Source organism: Nannospalax galili, unplaced genomic scaffold, assembly GCF_000622305.1.
Source record: "Nannospalax galili isolate Female #2095 unplaced genomic scaffold, S.galili_v1.0 scaffold841, whole genome shotgun sequence".
NCBI classification, from domain to species: Eukaryota; Metazoa; Chordata; class Mammalia; order Rodentia; family Spalacidae; genus Nannospalax; species Nannospalax galili.
In genome coordinates, this window is record NW_008345000.1 from 575,730 (window position 1) to 596,686 (window position 20,957).

The 20,957-nt window shown below is 40.6% G+C and overlaps 1 protein-coding gene across 1 annotated transcript in view; it reads left to right on the top strand.

Moving 5' to 3' along the window:
• The window catches only part of Rpap3 (RNA polymerase II associated protein 3), a 48,109-nt gene that overhangs the window by 1,483 nt on the left and 25,669 nt on the right, over positions 1–20,957 (top strand). Inside the window, exons 2-8 of the mRNA XM_008841302.2 lie at positions 2,801–2,956; positions 7,190–7,330; positions 9,718–9,840; positions 12,516–12,643; positions 17,776–17,897; positions 18,955–19,025; positions 20,125–20,250. Of these exons, the coding sequence (XP_008839524.1) occupies positions 2,807–2,956; positions 7,190–7,330; positions 9,718–9,840; positions 12,516–12,643; positions 17,776–17,897; positions 18,955–19,025; positions 20,125–20,250 (861 nt within the window). The 5' untranslated portion in view covers positions 2,801–2,806. The remainder of the gene's footprint in view (positions 1–2,800; positions 2,957–7,189; positions 7,331–9,717; positions 9,841–12,515; positions 12,644–17,775; positions 17,898–18,954; positions 19,026–20,124; positions 20,251–20,957) is intronic.

The window sequence follows — 20,957 nt, forward strand, 5'->3', positions numbered from 1 at the left end:
ATACCCTCAATGTTCATATGATGGTAGTACACTTTCTCTCTCTCTCTGTCTCTTTTTTTTTTTTTTTTTTTTTTTTTTGAAGCAGGGTCTCCCTGTAGCCCCAGCTGTCCTGGAACTCACTATGTAGACCAGGCTGTCCTTGAACTCACAGAGACCCACCTGCCTCTGCCTCCGGAGTACTGGGACTACAGGCGTGGGCCACCACGCCTGGCATGGCACTTTCTCTTCTTATATGTGCCCTGTGGCGTTTGGACTGCTAACCTCTCCCACTTCACAAACTTTTGTGACTGTATTCTGATTTCCTCCCAGGTCCCAGGTGCTGATGCTGTTTTTTTCTGATGCTGACTTCTCTTTCCCAGTACTATCACTTTTTAGGCTCCACCCAGCTTCCAGTAGTTACAATGTCCCAAGTATGCTCAATAGCCTAGTTTCTACCTTTATACCGATACCACCCACTTTTCTCTTTTTAGTCTTTTCTATGTACCTACTGGATGCGTTTTGATGAACTACAAGCACTCATAGTCAACATCCCAAACTGAAACAGTGCTACTGTCCACTTGCCCCCACCCACAAGCATTTCCTTTTAAAATTGCATTTCTTCTTTAAAAAAATTTTTTAGACTTTAGAAAAGTATTTTTTTAAAAAATTTTATATGGTTGAGTGTATTCCCTGCATGTAGGTAGGGGGCACCTGCAGTGCCTGAAGAGGTCAGTTGAGGGCATCAGATCCCCAGGAACTGGAGTCAGATGGTTGTTAGCTGTCATGTAGGTGCTGGGAATTGAACCAAGGTCCTCTGCAAGAGCAGCCAGTATTCTTAACCACTGAGCCATCTCTCCAGCCCCCAAAATTGCATTTCTGCAAATTTTTTTTACTATTATATATGTATTATTATTACTGTATGATGTGTGTAAGTGTACACACCTGTGCCATGGTGTACACATCAGAGGGTAATTTGGTGGAGTCAGTTTTTCTCCTTCACCTTGAACTCAGGTTGTCAGGCTTGTGTGGCAAGCACTTTACCTGCTGAGCCACTTTGCCAGCCCCCTAAAACTGCATTTTTAAAAAGCTTTATTTTATGTGTAGGAGTGTTCTGCTTGCATGTATGTCAGTGTACCATGTACATGCAATGCCTCCGCCAGAAGAGAGTGTTGGATCTCTTGGAACTGGGGTTACAGATGTGGATGCTGGGCACCAAACGTGGGTCCTCTTGCAAGAACAGCTTGTGTTCTTAACCTCTGAGTCAACTCTTCAGCCCTAAAATTGCATTTCTTTCTGTTTGGTTTTTGAAACAGGATCTCACTGTGTAGCTCTGGCTGGCCTGAAATTCACTTTGTTGACCAGGCTGGCCTTGAACTTCAAGCCTCTGCTTCCCAAGTAAATTGCATTTCTTGACTCAAAAATCCTCTTCACTAGTTTAACCAATCCCCCAAGCAGAAATCTAGGGCATCTTTTGAATTTTTTTCTACTTGCCAAGTTGTCAATTAACCCATCATCAAGGTCTTATTATTTTACCCGTCAGTGCCTTTACATGGCTTTCAGATGTAGGCAGCACTTCAAGGCCTATCATTTCCTCTCATGTCTAACCCTTCATTGTCCCTCAGTTTTCTTTGATGCTTCTCTCCTGTTACTCTGTTGACCTTTTCCTTTTTGAAGTGCAGGAGTTTGAACACCTCGATTCCTTACTTGACTCTACCATCCTACCCTCTCATGTATGCTTATCTTTTTGGTCAATTCCACAGTATCGACACACAGTTCAACACTGATTATTTTGCTTCCCGTGAGCCATTTGGCAGTGTTGGGAAACATTTTTGGTTGTCATGGTCCGGGAGAGGGTATTACTGGCTCCTGGTCTGTAGAAGACAGAAATGTGGCCAACCAACCTACAGTGCACAGTAAAGAACTGCTTGATGCAAAAAGTAGTCCCAAGGTTGGAATCCCTGCCTGGCATGATATTTTGTTACTTGGTGTTTGAATTATTTTGTTTTTTTTTCTTTTTCATAAGATTTTTTTTTTTTGCATTCCCATATCTTGATATGGGATCTATCCCATAATGAGTGCTGTATGTATTGGAAAAAAGGGACTAAAGAAAATAGTTGGGACATTAACTAGAGAGGAGTGGCCAGTACTTCTTGCTAATTTTGGTAATTTTATCTCCTGTTGCATTTTGAGGGTGACAGTTCACTTACAGACTTACACTTTAATTAGAATCTCTTCAAATTTTCTTCAACTTTAAAATTGCTGCTTTCTATGTATCTTGGAATATCATGAGTTAAGTTTCTGAAATACAAACTGAATAAAGTCCCCAATCTAATGGTTTGACTTTGGATTTTTCAGCTCTATGACGGTGAGAAAGCAATATGCATTTTAAAAAATATTTATTATTTTTATTTTATGTGTATGAGTATATTGCCTGCGTGTATGTGAGTGTGCCAATAGAAACTGTATTTTGACTTTTGGTTATTTTTTTGGGCTAGCAATTCTGTTGATGCTGGATAATGAGAGTAAGCTCTCACGTGCACCATCTTTAATAGTAAAAATTGACACTGTGCTGTGTTGCTAAGCTGTATATGGTAGGCTAGGTATGCTAGCCTCCTGCTGTACAGCCCTGCTGGCCTTGAACCTTTACTAGTGCCTCAGTTTGAGTGCTGGGCTCACAAGGTGTGTAGCATTACACCAGTTTAAAAATTTTTACAGTATCTTCAAATTACGATGGGTTGATGGGGATGTAACCCCATTGTAAATTGAGGAGGATCTGTCACTATAAATTCTTACCAGAGGTTGATTGCTTGAAACCGTGCAGGTCACAATGACTTCAAGTAAAGCAATTGAATTACAACTACAAGTGAAACAAAATGCTGAAGAGTTGCAGGATTTCATGAGGGATTTAGAGAACTGGGAAAGTGACATCAAACAAAAGGATCTGGAACTAAGAAAACAGAGTGGGGTTCCTGAAGAGGTAAGTGAAGACTTTCTAAGTTAGTATGCAGCAAAGGTTTGTTTGTTTTGGGACAGGGTCTCCTATAGCCCCAGCTGGCTTGGAACTCTCTAAGTAGACCAGGCTGGTCTTGACCCCACAGAGATCCACCTGCCTTTGTCTCCCAGGTGCTGGGATTAAAGATGTGTGCCACCATACCCTACCATATTAATTAATTTCTTTAAATTTAATTTTATTAATAGTGTGTGTGTATGTGTACATACCAAAAATGCCCATGTAGAGGTCAGAGGATAATTTTGTGGAGTTGATTTTCTCCCACTGTGGTTCCAGGACTCAAACTCAGGTCATCAGGCTGTGTAGCAAGTGCTTTTACCTGCTGAGTCATGTCACCAGCCCCCAAACTTATTTTGAATAAAGCATGGGCTTGTAAAATGTCTTGTGAAAAGACTGAGATTTCAATTGGGTGTGGTGGCTGTGCCTGTAATCTTAGCACTTGGGAGGGAGGATTAGGAGATCAGAGTCATCCGTGGCTATGTATGGGATTTGAATCTAGCTTGGGCTACAAGAGACCTTGTCAGTAAACAGAAACACAAAAATACTTAATTTGGAGTGATTTACTTCTTTTAATATTTTTAGGGATTCTGCTTTTTACCAAGTCTTTGTAATAATTATGTTAACTACAGTAAGATATTTTAAGTCTTTTTTAAAAAAATACTTATTTTTTTAATTCTGTGTATATGTGCGTGTTATCGCCTGCTTGTAGGTACGTGCACCCATGTCATGGAATGCCTGTGGAGGACAGAAGAGGCTGTCTGATCCCCTGGAACTGGAGTTAAAATTCTGTGTATATGTGCGTGTTATCGCCTGCTTGTAGGTAAGTGCACCCATGTCATGCAATGCCTGTGGAGGACAGAAGAGGCTGTCTGATCCCCTGGAACTGGAGTTATGGATAGTTGTTAGCTGCCATGTGGGTGCTGGAATTCAAACCCGGGTCTTTTGCAAAAACAGCTAAGCTGCCTTGTCAGCTCCCAATAAGCCTAGGTTGAACTATTTTTCTTAAGCCAGAGAGTGTTTAAATATGGCTAGGTTTTCATGTTGTTTGTAGAATGGGAAGCTTGTCAGCCTGCCTTTGAACTCTCCTCATTCACTGTACTAAGGCTGAAAGTCAAGTAGTTTTTAAAGTTTGAATCTAGAGTTGTCAATTAAAGGTGTAATTAGGATTTCCAGGTAATAATTTTCTTCAATTTTCAACATTCATCAAAATCAGTGTTTGAATTAAACTTTCAAATGTAATCACAATTTTGTGGGGGGGGGTATAGGCCCATGTGTATGGTATATTGTTCACATGTATGTGATCAGGTACATGTAAAGTTGTCATCACCATATTGATTTATTTTTTTAATTTTTAAACTATTATTCACTGTGTAGCTCTGGCTGACCTAGAACTTGCTATGTAGACCAGATTAGCCTCAATCTCACAGAGATTCACCAGCCTCTACCTCCCAAGTGCTGGGATTAAAGGTATGGATAACATACCTGGCTGCCATCTTATTTTTTTTGAGACAGGTTTCTCACTGAATCTGAAGTTTGAGGTTTCAGAGAGGCTAGACTGGCCAGTCAGTGTTCCTGAGATCCACCCATCTTCACACCCCACTGGGGTCATAGGCATATGTGGCCATGCCGGGCTTTTGTATGGGTGTTAGAGATTGAAACTTGGGTCCTCTTGTTTGCATAGCAGGTGCTTTTACCCAATGAGCCATCTTTCTAGTCCCCATAATCACTATTGTAAACGAAACACTTGAAAATTAAGTTGAAAAAATTCTTTTAATTTTTAAATTGTATTTTATATATATGTTTAATAATTTATTTTATGTGTATGGGTGTTACTGCCTGCATGTGGAAGTGCAGCTGTGTTGTACAGTGCCCTTGGAGGTCAGAAGGGCAGATTTCCCTGGAACTGGAATTACCAAAGGTTGCTAGCTGCTTTGTGGGTGCTGGGGATCAAACCTGGGTCCTCTGTAGGAGCAGTTGGTGCTCTGAACCGCTGAGCCATCTCTTCAGTTCCTTAAATGTTTTTATTTTTTAACTGTTTTTTGTTTTGTTTTGTTTAATGTGTATGGGTGTTATGCCTGCATGTGTGTAAGTACAACAATGTTGTGCAGTGCCTGTGGAGGACAGAAGAGGGCATCAGGTCCTCTGGAACTGGAGTTAGGGATGGTTGTTAGCCACCATGTGGGTGCTTGGGTTTGAATCTGGGTCTTCTGCAAGAACAGTTAGTGCTCTCAACCACTGAGCCATCTTTCCAACCCCATTAATTTAATTTCTGTGGGGGTGGGGAGGAGGAAAGGGTGTATTTGTTTTACATCTCCTGGGTCAAAGTTCATCAAGGAGCCCAAGGTAGGAAATCAGGGCAGGAACCTGGAGATGGGAGCTGAAGCCCAGGCCGTGGAGGAACGCTGCTTACTCACTTGCTCCCCTGGCTCCTGCTCAACCTGCTTTTCTTTTTTTCTTTATTGAACTTTTAAAGTTTAACACAGCATTTCCCACTCAAATCCAGACCTCCTCCCCCATCCATGCCTCCCCCATCCCCCCATCGAACCCTCTGCACTCTGCCATACATGCTGAGTCCTTTTCATTCAGGTGTTTGTACCCAAATGTCCTTCAGTGTAAATGCGGCCACTGGAGTCTAGTTAGCCCATCCGATGTTCGTGTTTAAGTCATACTCTCCGTTACCCAGCAGCAGTCAGTCTCAAATAGTGCTGGCCCACCACCTATTTCTCACCTCCCCTTTGGGCCCTTGTTTAATTGAGCTGACATGGGTCCCAAGTTTGATATCACCTCTGCCACAGGCTCATATGAGCAAGTGTCCAGTGGCCTGGAAGCCTCCACCTCTCTGTGTTCATGAATCAGCTCTTTCTCTTACAGTCTTTCTGCTTCCTCTTCCGCAATTGTCCCTGAGCTATGGGTGGGTGATGTTCCATATAGGAGTCCCATCCTACACTCTACAGTCTCTTAGTCTCCAGAACTTGGCCAGTTGTGGCCTTCTGTGTGCATCGCTTTCTGATGTACAGGAAGCCTCACTGGTGAGAGTTGAGGGGTGCATTGGCTGTCTCTCTACCCCTTATTCCGCTATGTTCCACGAGCCTTAGTTGTAAAGATTCAACTATAGATGTGTTACCTAGTACTAGGCATCTCCCAGACGTAGGTATGTTCTCTATGGCTGACCAGATGTGCAGCTCTGCAGTAGCCTCCATCTGTTGGAAAAAGAAGCTTCTTTGATGAGTGCTGAATGGCATGCTTGTCACTCTGAGGGAGGTCTCTTCTGTCTGGCACTGCGTTCCCTGCCAAGCACTCCCAGGTGTACATGTGCATCAATGTTCAGACACTCTGTGCATTTCTCATAGGGTTTCTAGGGCATTGCTTTTCCCTCTGGGTTTCCTAGTCCCCGAGATTCACTCAGCTCCACTCTTTTGTTTTTCCCCATCTGGCTTCCTTCCTTCCTCCCTCCCTAGTCAGTGTCCCCATTATCCTCACCCTCTTCCCAGTATCTCCCTAGTTTAATTTTTTTAAATTTATTTTTATTTTGTGAGTGTTTTGCCTGCTTGTGCACCATGTGTGTGCAGTGCCAGCGGAGGCTAGAAAAAGGTGTCAGTTCAATCAGAGCTGAAGTTTTGGACAGTTAGGCACCATGTGAGTGCTGGGAACTGAAGCTGGGTCCTATGCAGCCAGTATTTTTTGTTTTGTTTTGTTTTGTTTTGTTTTGTTTTGTTGTTTGGTCTTTTTGAGACTGGGTCTCCTTGTAGCCCCAGCTGTCCTGGAACTCACTATGTAGACCAGGCTGGCCTTGAACTCACAGAGATCCGCCTGCCTCTGCCTTCCAAGTGCTGGGATTAAAGGCATACACCAGCAGCCAGTATTCTTAATCACCACCGAGCTCTCTCTCCAGCTTGGGGAAAAAAAATTCTTGCTTGATTACTTAGTGAGAATTTCAAATTGTTAGTTATACAAAAAGTTAACAGCAGTCAGGTGTGGTGGCACACACCTTTAATACCAGCACCCAGGAAGTAGAGGCAGGTGGATCTCTTGAGTTCAAGGCCAGCCTGGTCTACATAGCGAGTTCCAGGCCAGCTGGGGCCAAAGAGAGACCCTGTCTCAGACAAAAAAAAAAAAAAAAAAAAAAAAAAAAAAAAACCCAACAAAACCAAAAAAAGAAAGCAGAGCGGAGGCTCAAACCTTACTATTTTTTCTACTCAGAACCTACCTCCTATTCGAAATGGAAATTTTAGGAAAAAGAAGAAAGGTAAAGCTAAAGATTCTTCCAAAAACACCAAAGAGGAAAACACGAAAAACAGGATAAAATCTTACGATTATGAAGCCTGGGCAAAGCTTGATGTGGTAAGTTAATCTAGTTATGTATTTCTTAGTAATTGGATAAAAATTTCTTGGAGTTAGCTACTAATCATGAATTAAATGAAAAACAAGAGTGTCCTTATGGCCTGTGTTTGTTCTCTTCTCTCTCTCCTCTCTCTCCCTCTCTGTCTGTGGGGAGAGATGCATACGCTGTCCATGCTGGCTTTGAACTTGCGATTCTCTTGCTTCAAGCTTGTGAGTATAGGCATTGTAGGTATGTACCACCGCTGACTAAAAGTAGGCTAATCATAATTCCAGGAGGCTTCCAGGAAGTTTTACAGATCTGAGATAGTCTTTGTGTGCTTTGTGTCTCCCATCTCCCATACATGGCACACACATACTGTGGTTAGAGAATTACTATCCATGCTCTGCCTTAGACCTTCCCTAGAGCTCTAGGCTGCTACTAGCAGGTAAGTCTGAAAGGGAGCCTATTGGCCCACCTAATTCTGGACTTGCACCTGTTTGTTGTTTTAGGAGACAGGGTCTCCCTGTAGTCCCAGCTGGCCTTACAATCTCATAGAGATACGCAATAATTGCTCCTAATTTTATGTTCCAGCTGGGCTTGGAGCTTGCTGTGTTGACCAGGCTGGCCTTACAATCTCATAGAGATACGCAATAATTGCTCCTAATTTTATGTTCATTATTTTGTTTCTGCTTCTCAGTTTAACATTTTTTTTTACTGAAGTATAATGTAACTAAAATTCCCAAATCTTAAGTAGGTAGCCTCCTGGATTTTTATTCCTGTATGCACATGAAATCATATCTTGATCAGCTATAATGCATTCAGGATCCCTGTCATTGGTTAGATAACCTCTCAGAAGTAGCAACTATTCTGACCTCTCATACTGTGGATTAGCTTTATAATTTAGAATTTTGTATAAATTTAGTGTACGGTAGGCATTCTTTTGTTTGGTTTCTTTTGATTGCATTATCTGATGTTGATCTGTATCAATGCAGTGTAGCAATTTTTCGTTCTTTTTCATTCTGACTATAATTTTGTTGTGTGGACATATCACATTTGTGTGTCTGTTCTCCTGTAGACACACATTTGGGTTTCCAGTTTGGAGCCACTCTGAGTAAACCTGCTCTGGGCATTCTCATAGCATCTTACAGGCATAAGTACCCAGGTGGGGATTTGTGGGTCATAATTTATTCTCCATTTGGGTTTAGATGACACCACTGATCTATTCCCCAATAAATTGTTTGTTTTTTTGTTTTTTTTTTTTAATTCTTGAACTCACAGAGATCCACCTGCCTCTGCTTCAACTACTGGGATTAAAGGTATGCACCACCATGCCTGACCTTGCTTTGTATTTTTGTTGGTGAAACCAAAGCTTGTGGAATTGAGAGAGAGAGAGAGCCGGCACTTTTTTTTTTTTTTTTAATGTGTGACAGTCTTTTGATAGAGTTCTGGCTGGTCTGGAACTCATTACATACTTGTAAAAGAAAAAAAAAAAACCTTTCTTTGCTATTGGGTTCCAGTTATATTGGTGTATACATTTTGCAAACTTCTGTCAAGTCATAATACCTCACCACTATTTGATTCATAGATTCTATTTACTTAGTTTACTTTATGACGTCAAAGGCAGGGGTGTGTGTGTGTGTGTGTGTGTAAATTTTTTTTTGGAGGGGGTGTTTGGAGACAGGCTCTCACACTGTAACCCAGGCCAGCCTCAAACTCGTAGTAATCTTTGTGCCTCGGCCTCCTGAATGTTAGGGTTACAGATGGGGGCCACCATGCTTGGCCAAAGTCAGAGTGTATTTTATTTTATTTTATATTTATTTGTGTACGTGCCTGCGTATGTGTGTGTATGCGTATGTATGTATATATATGCCCAGTTGCCATGACATGCATGTGGAATTAATGACATGTGGAGGTCAGAAGACAATTTGGTTCTTTCCTTCCACCATGTGGGTCCTGGGAGTTGAACTCAGGTAGTCAGAGTTGGCAGCAGCCGCTTTTACCTGCTGAGCCATCTCACCCTCTTCCAGAGTCAGATTTTTTTTTTTTCTTTCTTTTTTTGGTCTTTTTGAGACAGGGTCTCCATGTAGCGCCAGCCCACGGCCAGGAACTTGGTAGACTGGGCTGGCCTTGAACTCAGAGACCTGCCTGCCTCTGCCTCCAGAGTACTGAGTCAAAGGTGTGCACCACCATGCCCAGCCATTGAGTGGATTTTAAACTAAGCAAAACAGCAAACATCCAATTCTGAAGAGGGACCTTTTTTCTGGTTATAATCTTAACAGTAGGCTATTTGGCTTGCTTTTATAGGTCTTCATAGATCTTTAGAGCCTAACTATTTAAGGGGTATTGAGTGGAATGGATTTTCTTAATTTTCATGTAATTATAGCACTGTTTTCTTAAACGATTTCAGGACAGTATCCTTGATGAACTTGACAAAGAAGATAGTACCCATGACACTGTGTCTCAGGAATCGGAGTCAGAAGAAGATGGCGTTCGTGTAGATTCACAAAAGGCTCTTATTTTAAAAGAAAAGGTACTTTTAGGTTAGTTTAAGGTTCTTTCAGGGAGGCAGGTAGAGAAAATCATGTAAACTCTAAAATTTTCCAGCATAGTTTTGGGGGTTTTCAGACTCAGTTGTTACTGACTCTCTCCCTGTTGGGAGGCAGTGTGCATAGTGGTCAGGAGCATAGAGCCAGAGTAGTTAACCTGGTTCTCATCTGTGACAAGTTCTTTAAACTGCTTGTAACTCATTTTTCTTAGCTGTAAAATGAGAGTAATAGCATTGCTATACCTCAGTGGTTGATGTATTAAATGAAGTGTATTTCATTGTATACCTGGAACTTGTCATGATTTTTAGTAGTGGACAGAAGTAACTTGAAGTGAGCATGTGATTGTTGGTGTGAATATTACACTCCACTTCTCCTACCACAGGCCATCTTTGGTTACCTTTTGGAATGTTCAGTATCTCTCTGACAGAGGCTTCATTTCTTTTTGGGGGAGAGGAACTCAACAAAGACATTTTAATCTAGGCTTAATTAAGCATGAGCATAAGAGAGAGATGCTCAGAGGAAAGATACATCCTAGAGCATGGATGTAGGCTTCTCAAAGGAGAGTCATGCTTAAATTTTTTTTTTTTTTTTTTTTTTTTTTTTGTCTTTTTGAGGCAGGGTCTCACCCTAGCTGGCCTGGAACTCACTATGTAGACCAGGCTGGCCTTGAACTCACAGAGGTTCACCTGCCTCTGCCTCCTGAGTGCTGGACTAAAGGCGTGTGCCTTAATTTTTTTTTAAACAATAGTAACATACGGGATTTTTGTGGGTTTTAAAGTTACTATCTTTGAGTGGTTGCTAAGAAACCTAAATGAGATGACAAGATGGTTCTGGAAGGGCACCTGACAGGATAATGATTGATAAGATAGAAGTCTAGATCACATGGATGCAGGAAAGTTGGGTATCTCTGCTGTAAACAGTTAGTAGTCTTGAGATGCCCAGGAATTTCTAGGGGAAAGAATGAGGCCCTACCAAAGTGTATTTAGCCTTTACATGTGGCCCTTGCTATTTTATCATAAAGGAGTATTTTTTTTGTTGGCAATGGTTCTAGCTTGCTTCTCTGTTACTGTGATAAAATACTGACTAAAACCAACTTGGGGAGAAAAAGGGTTATTTAGTTTACTGGTTGTAGTTCATCATTGAGGGAAACCAAAGTAGGAACTAGAGGCAGGAACTGAAGCAGAGACCATGGAAGAACAGCTGTTTACTGACTTGCATCCCCTGGCTTGCTTAGTTACCTTACACAGCCCAGGACCATGTGCCCAGGGAAGGCGCTACCCACAGTACGTGTCCATAGACCAGTCTGATAGAGGCAATTATTGTTCAGCTGAGGTTCCCTCTTCCCAGTGTGGCTAGGTTTGTCAAGTTAACAGATACTATGACTGAAACTTTCACAGCAAATGTTACTGTATTGGAATTTTTGCTTCTCAGCTAGTGAGAGACTTTAGACTTTGGGGCGAGGGTTCCTTTCACCTTTGATGTCTCCATAATTTTCCCTGTCTTTTTAGTCTGTTTCAGTTTGCCCTATGGGACTTGTGATCCCTTAATCTTAACAATATTCCATGCTGAACACAGACATAGACTATACCTATCCAGGAATTAAAAGTCTTAACCTGTCCGAAGTGGGACATGAGAAGGTCTGGGCTTGTAGATTGGTGGGTCATCATTTGAAGGGAGTCTGGAAGGGAAGATGTCATTGTATGTGACATCAAACCATGTATGAGTTAAAGAGCTTATAGTAAATTGTTATGAGTAAGAGTAGGCCCCAAACTAGCAGGGCTATCACAAGGTGCTTGATAACTGTGATGTTAATAAATTATGAAAACTTAATGGCAGAATTAAACAGATTTGATTTGGATATGCCTTTTTTTAAAAAAAAGATTTATTATTTTATGTTTTATTTCATGTTATGCCTGCATGTCTGTAAGTGCATCCTTGTGTACAATGCCTGTGGAGGCCAGAAGAGGGTGTCAGATCCCCTGGAACTAGAGTTATATAGATTGTCGTTAGCTGCCATGTGAGTGCTGGGAATCGAACCTTGGAACACCTGTTGGGGGTTTAAAAATCATTATAGGTGGCCAAAAATTAACTTTTTTGCCGGGGGGGGGTGGGAAAGTCAGTAGAGGCTCTTTAGGAGTTCTTAGGGACTTAAGAGTAACCCCTTAACTCTTTTAATCTCCCTTTACCAGTTGTGTCATCTTCTGGGATGAGTCAAGGTCTTGTTGCTCTCATGACTTCCCTTAGAAGCATCAAGGACATTTTTCTGTGTTGACCCTCCTCTTTATTGAATGTACACTGGTTAGAGCCCAATCTCTGCAGTCTCTATGGTGTCTCTGATCAAGAGGACAGGTGACTCAGTGGAGGTAAAGGCCCTTTTGGAGGTATCCTGCTGCTCCCTGGTCCCCTGGAGCCTAGCTGACCTAGGAGCAGGGACAGAATATTGACTTTTCATTTAGTCGTATATCCTTAGGGTTTTGGAATGCCCCTTTCTATAAAACCAGGTATGATGCATTCAGAAAATGAGCATCTCAGATTAAATTCATTGTGATGCCTTTTGTTTCATTTCTCTGAGCTGGCATTGTCGGTGATGCTGTTTTTTACACTTTTTTGGCAGAGTTCTTGGATTATACCCATTTTGTTGAATTCTCTTTTCTTTCAGGGCAATAAATATTTCAAACAAGGAAAATATGATGAAGCCATTGAATGCTACACAAGAGGCATGGATGCTGATCCATATAATCCCGTGTTGCCAACAAACAGAGCCTCAGCTTACTTTAGATTGAAAAAGTGAGGACTTGTGTGTGAATGGTATATGTATATATGGAGATTGGTTTCTAAAATTACTTTTTTTATGTTTTGCCTACATGCATGAGAGTAAGCGCACCTGTGGATGCAGTGTCCTCAGAGGCCAGAAAAGGGTGTTGGATCTGGAACTGGAATTAATGATTATGGACTGTTGTTAGCAGCCATGTGGGTGTTGGGAACTGAACACAGGTTCTCTGCAAGAGCACCCATTGCTCTTAACCGCTGAACCACTTCTCTAGCCTGGAGATTGTTTTTTTTTTTTTGAGACAGGGTCTCCTTGTAGCCCCAGCTGTCCTGGAACTTATTATGTGGACCAGGCTGGCCTTAAACTCACAGAGATCCACCTGCCTTTGCCTCCCGAGTAAGATTGTGAACATACTGCATTTCCTTTGCTCTGTAAATTCTTATAGGTCATTCCCCCTTATTGAGTAATTTATTTAATCCATTATAAACATTTGGATCTCAAACTGTGCTTTTATAGTTTCTGTAGTAGGGTATTCTTCCTCTAGAAGTCAAGTAATGATGCTCTTTACCTAATTGATTAAAAAAAAATTAGTTCAGTAAAATTTTTAGCAATTTCCTTTCATTACTTGTAAAAGTACATATGTACCCTTTTGTCTACAGAACTTTCATTGTGATAAATAGTTCCAGTACTTGCTTATTCTTACTTCATACTGACTCTTAGGACATATTTACTGTTGGGGAACATTACATGCAGGTAGCTGACTTATTGGGAGAATTTTATTTTTAAAAATTTTTTATAAGCGTTTTGCATGTATGTAGGTGCCTCACATGCATGTGGTGCCCACAGAAGCCAGAAGAAGGCATTGGAGTCCCTGGAACTGGAGTTACAGATGGTTGTCAGCTGCCTTGTGAGTGCTGGGAATGGCAGCTGTGTTCTCTGCAAGAGCAGCAAGTATTCTTGACTGCTGAGCAGAGTGAACTTTAAACAATGGTTTCTAGTTACTAACAGTGTATCACTGTTGATTTATCAGTTACAAGTGTACCACATACGTGCAAGATGTGGAATTTTTTTTCTTTTGGTTTTGATTTGTTTGAATTTTTATGTCTGTGAGTGTATTGCCTGCATGTATGCAAATGCACCTGTGTCATGCAATGCCTTGCAGTGGCCAGAAAAGGGTGTTGGATCCCCTGGAACTGGAGTTACAGATGGTTGTTAGCTGTCATGTGGGTGCTGGGAATCGAACCTGGGTCCTCTGGAAGAGCAGCCAGTGCTCTTAACCGCAGAGCCATCTCTCCAGCCCAACATCCTGTTTTAATTATTTGGAAATAGAAATTATGTTTCTGAGTTTTTTTATTTAAAAGGCATATTTTAGGCCTTTGAAATGTTAGTATAATAAATTAGAGATTTATTTATTTTGTAATACTTGATATCTCTAATACATGTATCATATTTGTAAGTTATGAAAATAATTTGAAATAAAACCACTTCCCGCTGGGCCTGGTGGTATAGGCCTGTTATCCTGAGTATTTGGAGGGTCCTAAACAGAAGACCTGCCTAGGCTGCAGAGTTAATTCAAGGCCAGCCTGGGCAACATAGTGAAACCTTTCTCAAAGCAGAAAGTAAGAAGAGGACTGGGAACAAGTCTCCTTAGTGCTATGAACACTTTTGCACACAGTGCTAGGTAATAAAGTTTGCAAATGTTTGGCCTTAGAGGGTAATAACTAATTGTGATAAAGGTGCAATTTGTTTTCTCTCGCATTGTATAGGAATGCCTGTTCTGTATCTTTTTCAACGTGAATACAAATTGGTTTCTTAATTGCTTTTAGGTTATTGGGCATAAAAATGATATTTTGTGTGTGTGTGTGTGTGTGTGTGTGTGTGTGTGTGTGTGTTTTAAGACAAGGTCTCTAGTCCAGGTTGGCCTCTAACATGCTATGGAGCTGAGGATGGCCTTGAACCTCTGATCCTCTTGCCTACAACTTTGTTTACAGGCTTACCCTCATCAGACCCAGTTTATGTGAGTTTATGTGGTATTGGGAATTGAACTCGGGGCTTTTTGCATGCTAGGCAAATGCTCTTCCAAATAAGCTACACTCTAGCCCGTCTGTTATGTCTTAATTCCCCTCCCTTCCTGTGTCTAGTTGTGTCTTAATTCCCCTCCCTTCCTCTGTCTCTCCCTTTTAAGGAATCAAACCTAGGGCTTCATGCATACTAGGTAAGCACTCTTCTGTTATGTCCCCAGCCTGCAGGTTTTTTTTGTTGTTGTTGTTTGTTTCAAGACAGGGTTTCACTGTGTCCCTCTGGCTGGCCTGGAACTTGCTATGTAGACCAGACTGCCTTTGAACTCATAGAGATCCACTTTCATCTCCCTCTAGAGCATGGATTAAAGGTGTGCTCCCCCATGCCTGGGTCAGCCTATGTATTTCTTAAATTGTTGTGATCATCTTTTTATATATTTATTTACTTTTTCCCCTGTGAAATGCCTAGTTTATATTTTGACCATTTTCTGTTAAATGTCTGTTGATTTTTAAAAAGTTCTTTATTATGGAAGGTAATTCTGTGACACTTAAACTATCTTCTGCCATTTGGTGGATTGCCTTTTTTCTTTCTTTTTTTTTTTTGGCTTTTTAAGACAGGGTCTCACTATGTTGCCGTTATGTAGACCTAACTGGCTTGAAAGTCACAGAGATCACCTGCCTTTGCCTCCCAAGTACTGGAAGCATGTGCCACTGCGCCCAGGTCCCTTTTCTTTCTTTGTGGACTCCTGACATTCCATAAAAAGCAGAAATTCTTTTTTTTTTTAAATTGACTTTATTTTTTAAAATATATTATTTTTATTTTAGCTATGAGTGTATTGCCTGCATTTGTGTTAAGTGTATCCATGTTATGCAGTGCCCTTGGAGGTCAGAAGGTGGTGTTGGATTCCCCTGGAATTGGAATTATGGACAGTTATTAACTGTCATGTGGGTGCAGAAACTGAACTCAGGTCCTCGGCAAGAACAGCCAGTGGTCTTAACCACAGCCATCTCTCCAGCCCCTTAACAGAAATTTTTAATTTTAATATATTTGAATTTATTGATTTTTTTTGAAAGATCACCTTAAAATAATTTATATAAAAGTCTGTCCTTCTCAAGCTTGTAATAGTCTTCTACATTTTTGTCTTTTTTAAAAATATTTTATTTATTATTTTTATGTGTATGAGTGTATTGCCTGTATGTAAGTGAGTGCACCTGTGTCATGCAATGCCTTGGAGGTCAGAAGAGGACTTCGGATTCCCCTTGGAACTGGAGTTAAGGACGGTTCGTAGCTGCCATGTGGGTGCTGGGAATCGAACCTGGGTCCTCTGCAAGAGCAGTCAGTGCTCTTAACTGCTGAGCCATCTCTCCAGCCCCCATTTTTGTCTTTTTAAGTTGCATTTTTCACACTGAAGTCTCCACATGTACTAGAGGTGGGATTCTGCTTTCATGTTTGCCAGTGTGAATATCTGTTGTGGTAATGGAACGGCCACGCTTGCTGAACTGGCCCATGGGTGTGCAGCAGCACTGCAGTATGCCAGGTCTGCAGGACTGCCCTCTTACTGTTTTACATTGCTCTGCTGCTTGTTTGCACATTCATTCCATATCATCCGTGGTAGCCTTGTAAGTCTTGACGTCTGATGTCAGATGTATTTCCCTTATTCAAGAGTGTCCTGTGTGTCCTTGGTGCTGTGCCTTTTACTTGGTACTATATATTTTAGAATCTAAACATCCTGTTGGGGTTTTGATTAGAATTGTATTTGATTTATAGATAAGTTTGAAGATAATTTGATTATTCATTGTACCTTATTATAGGTGGATGCAAAATAACATCCACTGACGTTTTAATATCCTCAAAAGTGGTCTTGTAATTTTCTGCATCTGTGTCTTGTATGCCTTTTATTGTCTTACAGTGTTTTATTTGTCGGTAATAAAGCAGCCATTTCAGTAAATGTCTCTACATTAAATTTTCTCTCTTTAGCTATTGTGTGAGAATAATCAGTTTTCTTTCTTTGTTGCCAATTTAAAAAAAAACTGTCTTCCCTCTCTTTCATTTTTTAAAAAACATTTTTTTATTATTTTTAATTTATGTGTATGCTTGTATTGCCTGCATGTAGGTAAGTGTACCCATGTTGTGCAGTGCCCATGGAGGACAGAAGAGGCTGTCGGATCCCCTGGAACTGGAGTTATGGACAGTTGTTAGCTGCCATGTGGGTGCTGGGATTCGAACTGGGTCTTCTGCAAGAACAGTCAGTGTTCTTAACCGCTGAGCCATCTCTCCAGCCCTTTGATTTTTTTAAAAAAATATTTTTTGTTACTGTGTGTGTATGAATGTTTTGCCTGCATGTATATAGGGGTACCTGTGTTGTACAGTGCCCACAAAGGTCAGAAGAGTGTCAGATCCCTGGAACTGGAGTTATGGATGGTTGTTCACAGCCATGTGGGTGCTAGACTTCAAACCCTGATCCTCTGCAAGAGCACCCAGTGCTCTTAACTACTGAGCCATCTCTCCAGCTCCCCCCACTTTGTGTGTGTGTGTGTGTGTGTGTAACAGCACAGAAGACCTCTACTACAATTCAGAAGAAAAGTAGTGATAATTAGCTTTGTTTTTTACATTAAGTGAATGTTATTAGTTTTACCATTAAGAATTATTGGGCTTGGGGCTGAAGAGGTGGCTCAGTGGTTAAGAACACTGACTGTTCTTGCAGAAGACTCGGGTTCAAATCCCAGCACCCACATGGCAGCTAACAACTGTCCATAACTGTAGTTCCAGAGGATCTGACAGCCTCTTCTGTCCTCCATGGGCATTGCATGACATGGGTGCACTTACCTACATGCAGGCAATACATGCATACACATGAAATAAAAATAAATAAAATATTAAATAAAAAAAAAAGGATTATTGGGCGTGTAGCTCAGTGGTAGAACATTGCCTGGCGTGTGCAAGATCCCGTGTTGGATCCCTGATACTGGGGTAGGGGCTGGGGAGACTGTTTTTGGTAGGATTAAATAAAGGATGGGAGACATACCTTTAGTTGGGAAGTAAATCTCTAAGGAATTTCAGAAGCAAATTTTGAATTTTTTGTTTAATAAATGATTTTTATTAACGTCATTTAATTTTTTTTAAATTGCAGATTTGCTGTTGCCGAATCTGATTGCAATTTAGCAATTGCCTTAAGTAGAAGTTACACAAAGGCTTATGCCAGACGAGGTGCTGCTCGATTTGCTTTGCAAAAATTAGAGGATGCCAAAAAAGGTATCAGTTCCCTTTAGGATATTACCTTTTTTTTTTTTTTTTTTTTTTTTTTTTTAAAGACAGGGTCTCCCTGTAGCCCCAGCTGGCCTGGAACTTGATACATAGATCAGGCTGGCCTGAATCTCAAGAGATCTGCCTGTCTCTGCTTCTCAATTGCTGGGAATTGAAGGTCCACACTTGGCTAAAAGTTTCTTTGATAGTTTAACACACACTATATAAAGAATATTAAATAAAGACAATAAACTTATCTTCAGAGAGTGTTTTATAAAGTTTTGAACAAAACTTGCTTTAATTTAAAAGATAATCTTATTTTGGGAAAGAATGTATTACTTGCCACCAGTTACACTTTGCTTGAAACTCTTATCACATTGTGTGCTGTCACACCATGTGTGACTAGTGTCTTCTCTTATGTCTAGTTTCTCTTCTCTAAAATAAAGGTGAAGTCATCTTGTTGGTAGCTGTGAGGCAGGAGATAGTACATGCAAAGTGCAACATGTTTTTATTAGTAAATTCTATGAAAACATTTCTATAGTATAAATTACAGAGAAAGAATAAAGCTGATGCTAATGTATTTTGCTGCTGTGGCTTTACTGACATACACTTTATGATAGCAGATAACCTTGGAGCTGGTGGAAGGTGATTTGTTAAAAGGTTTTCTTGGGGGCTGGAGAGGGCTCAGTGGTCAAGAGCAGGCACTCTCATGAAGGACCTGGGTTTGGTTCCCAGCACCCACATGGTGACTTAACAGCTGTCCCTGTAACTCCAGTCCCAGGGAATCTTATGCTCCCTTCTGGCCTCCACAGGCATTGCATCCACATGTGCACTAATATACATGTAGACAAACACACATAATTTTTTAAAAATTTAAATTTAATAACAAAGGGTTTTCTTAGGATTTGTCTACCACGAGAGGGAATGAAGAAAGTAGCTTAGTAGTTGCTCATTCCTCTTAACTCCAGAAGAGCTGTTCTGGGTCACATGCAGCGAATGATTTGTTTTGTACAAATTGTAAAACTATCTCCCTTTAAAAAAATTCTTTGTTTTCTATTTTAATTAGATTATGAAAAAGTATTAGAACTGGAACCAAATAACTTTGAAGCAACAAATGAACTCAGGAAAATTGATCAGGTAATTTGTAACCAAGTGCGTTAGTTATGGCTTTTATTTCACGAAGTTGAAGCTTTTTGTGTAGATTTTGTACATACTATAGAATTGGCTTTCAGGATCTTGATATGTAGCCCAGGCTAGCTTTGAACTCCTGGTGATTATCCTGCCTCAGCCTCCTGAGTGCCAGGATTACAGGTGTATGCCACCACACCTTGCCTATGTTACAGATTTCTTAACAGGTTTTATAATTTTATTTCTTTGTATTATCAGGTTTTAAACTGGTAAAGTAGAGGTAGTGTGGTGATAAAGATTAACTGACATTGACCTGCTTAGAAAAAGTGAAAAAATTCTGTTTAAAACTGTATCAGGGACTGGAAAGATGGCTCAGTAGTTAAAGAGCACTGGTTGCTCTTGGAAAGGACCTGGGTTTGGTTTTTAGCACCCGCATGGCCACTAAAAACCATCTGTGACTCCAGATCCAAGGATCCGATGCCCTCTTCTGGCTTCCATGGGCATTGCATGCATGTGTGATACACTTAACATGCAGGCAAATATTCATACACATAAAATGAAAGTAAAATTAAAAAAGAACCTATCAGATCATCCTATAACAGTGTTATGTAACATGTAAATTGTATTGCTATATATAAAGTGAAGTGTTGCTTTAAACAGTTGGCTGGGGCCTTCAGAACTACTAGAACTACTGCTTTTTTCCCAGTAGTATGAAAAGAGCTACATTTGTTGGTTACTGCTTTTTTTTTTTCTTTTTTTTGAGACAGGGTTTCCCTGTTGTTCCAGCTGGCCTGGAACTCACTATATAGATCAGGCTGGCCTGGAACTCTCAGAGATCCACCTGCTTCTACTTTCCAAGTGCTGAGATTAAAGGCGTGCACTACCACAACAGGCACTGCTTATTTAATTGAAATAAGCATATGAAATTTGTTTTACACATACATATATATGTATATACTTTTTACTTTAATAAGTGAATTAGAGTAGAAAATGCTACTCCAATTTGCACATAGCAGAAACTGTCATGTATTTGACTAGTTTACATTTTAAAGCCAATATAGATGCATCTCGTGTTTTGTTTATTTTAGCTGAGTGGTTTGTCTCCTAGGCTTTAAAATCCAGAGACGACTCGAATCCCAAAGCAGCTGCAGCAGTGATGAAATCTGCCGAAGGAGAGAAGAAACAAGTGGAAGAGCAGCAGAGCAAGCAGAAAGCCATGTCCGAGAAAGACCGGGTAATGTGAGGGCCGGCGGCAGCGAGCAGGCTTACTCTCAGTGCTTTGGGTATCAGTGAACTTTCTGTCTCTAACATTAAAATTCTTCTGGAATAGGAAGTGGAAATAAAGTACACTAAAACCCCTGGTGGATACTAATTCAGAATTGAGCTATTGATGACATATACATAATAATTTGGGGGGGGGTTGCTATTTTTGAGACAGGGTCTCTCTGTTGCCTCAGCAGCCTGGAACTCACTATATGTAGACCAGACTGGTCTCAAACTCACAGAGATCCTCCTGCCTCTGCCTCCCTAGTGCTGGGATTAAAGGCATGCGCCACCACGTCCAGCGCATAATAATAATTTTACACTAAAACAATTATAGAAACATTTAAGTTTAGGGAACAAGCTACATGTAAATTTACATGGAGATACTTACAAATTCAGCATAGAAATAAGTTACAGTCTTGTTATTCACTTGGGACTATTTCTGATATTCCTTTACAAATCTTCAGTGAAAAGATAAATGCTCTTTGAGTCCTCAGAGGATTCCTAATAGGTATTTATGGAATCATTGATTGTGACATTACTTGAATGATTATAAATGTTATATTTCAGTACAGTTTAATTTCTTATATATGTTAATGTTATTGAAGAGTGGGCAGTATTATCCCAGTACTGTGTTCTTTCACAAACACAGTTACTTGAGTTTAGAGTGGGGTATGG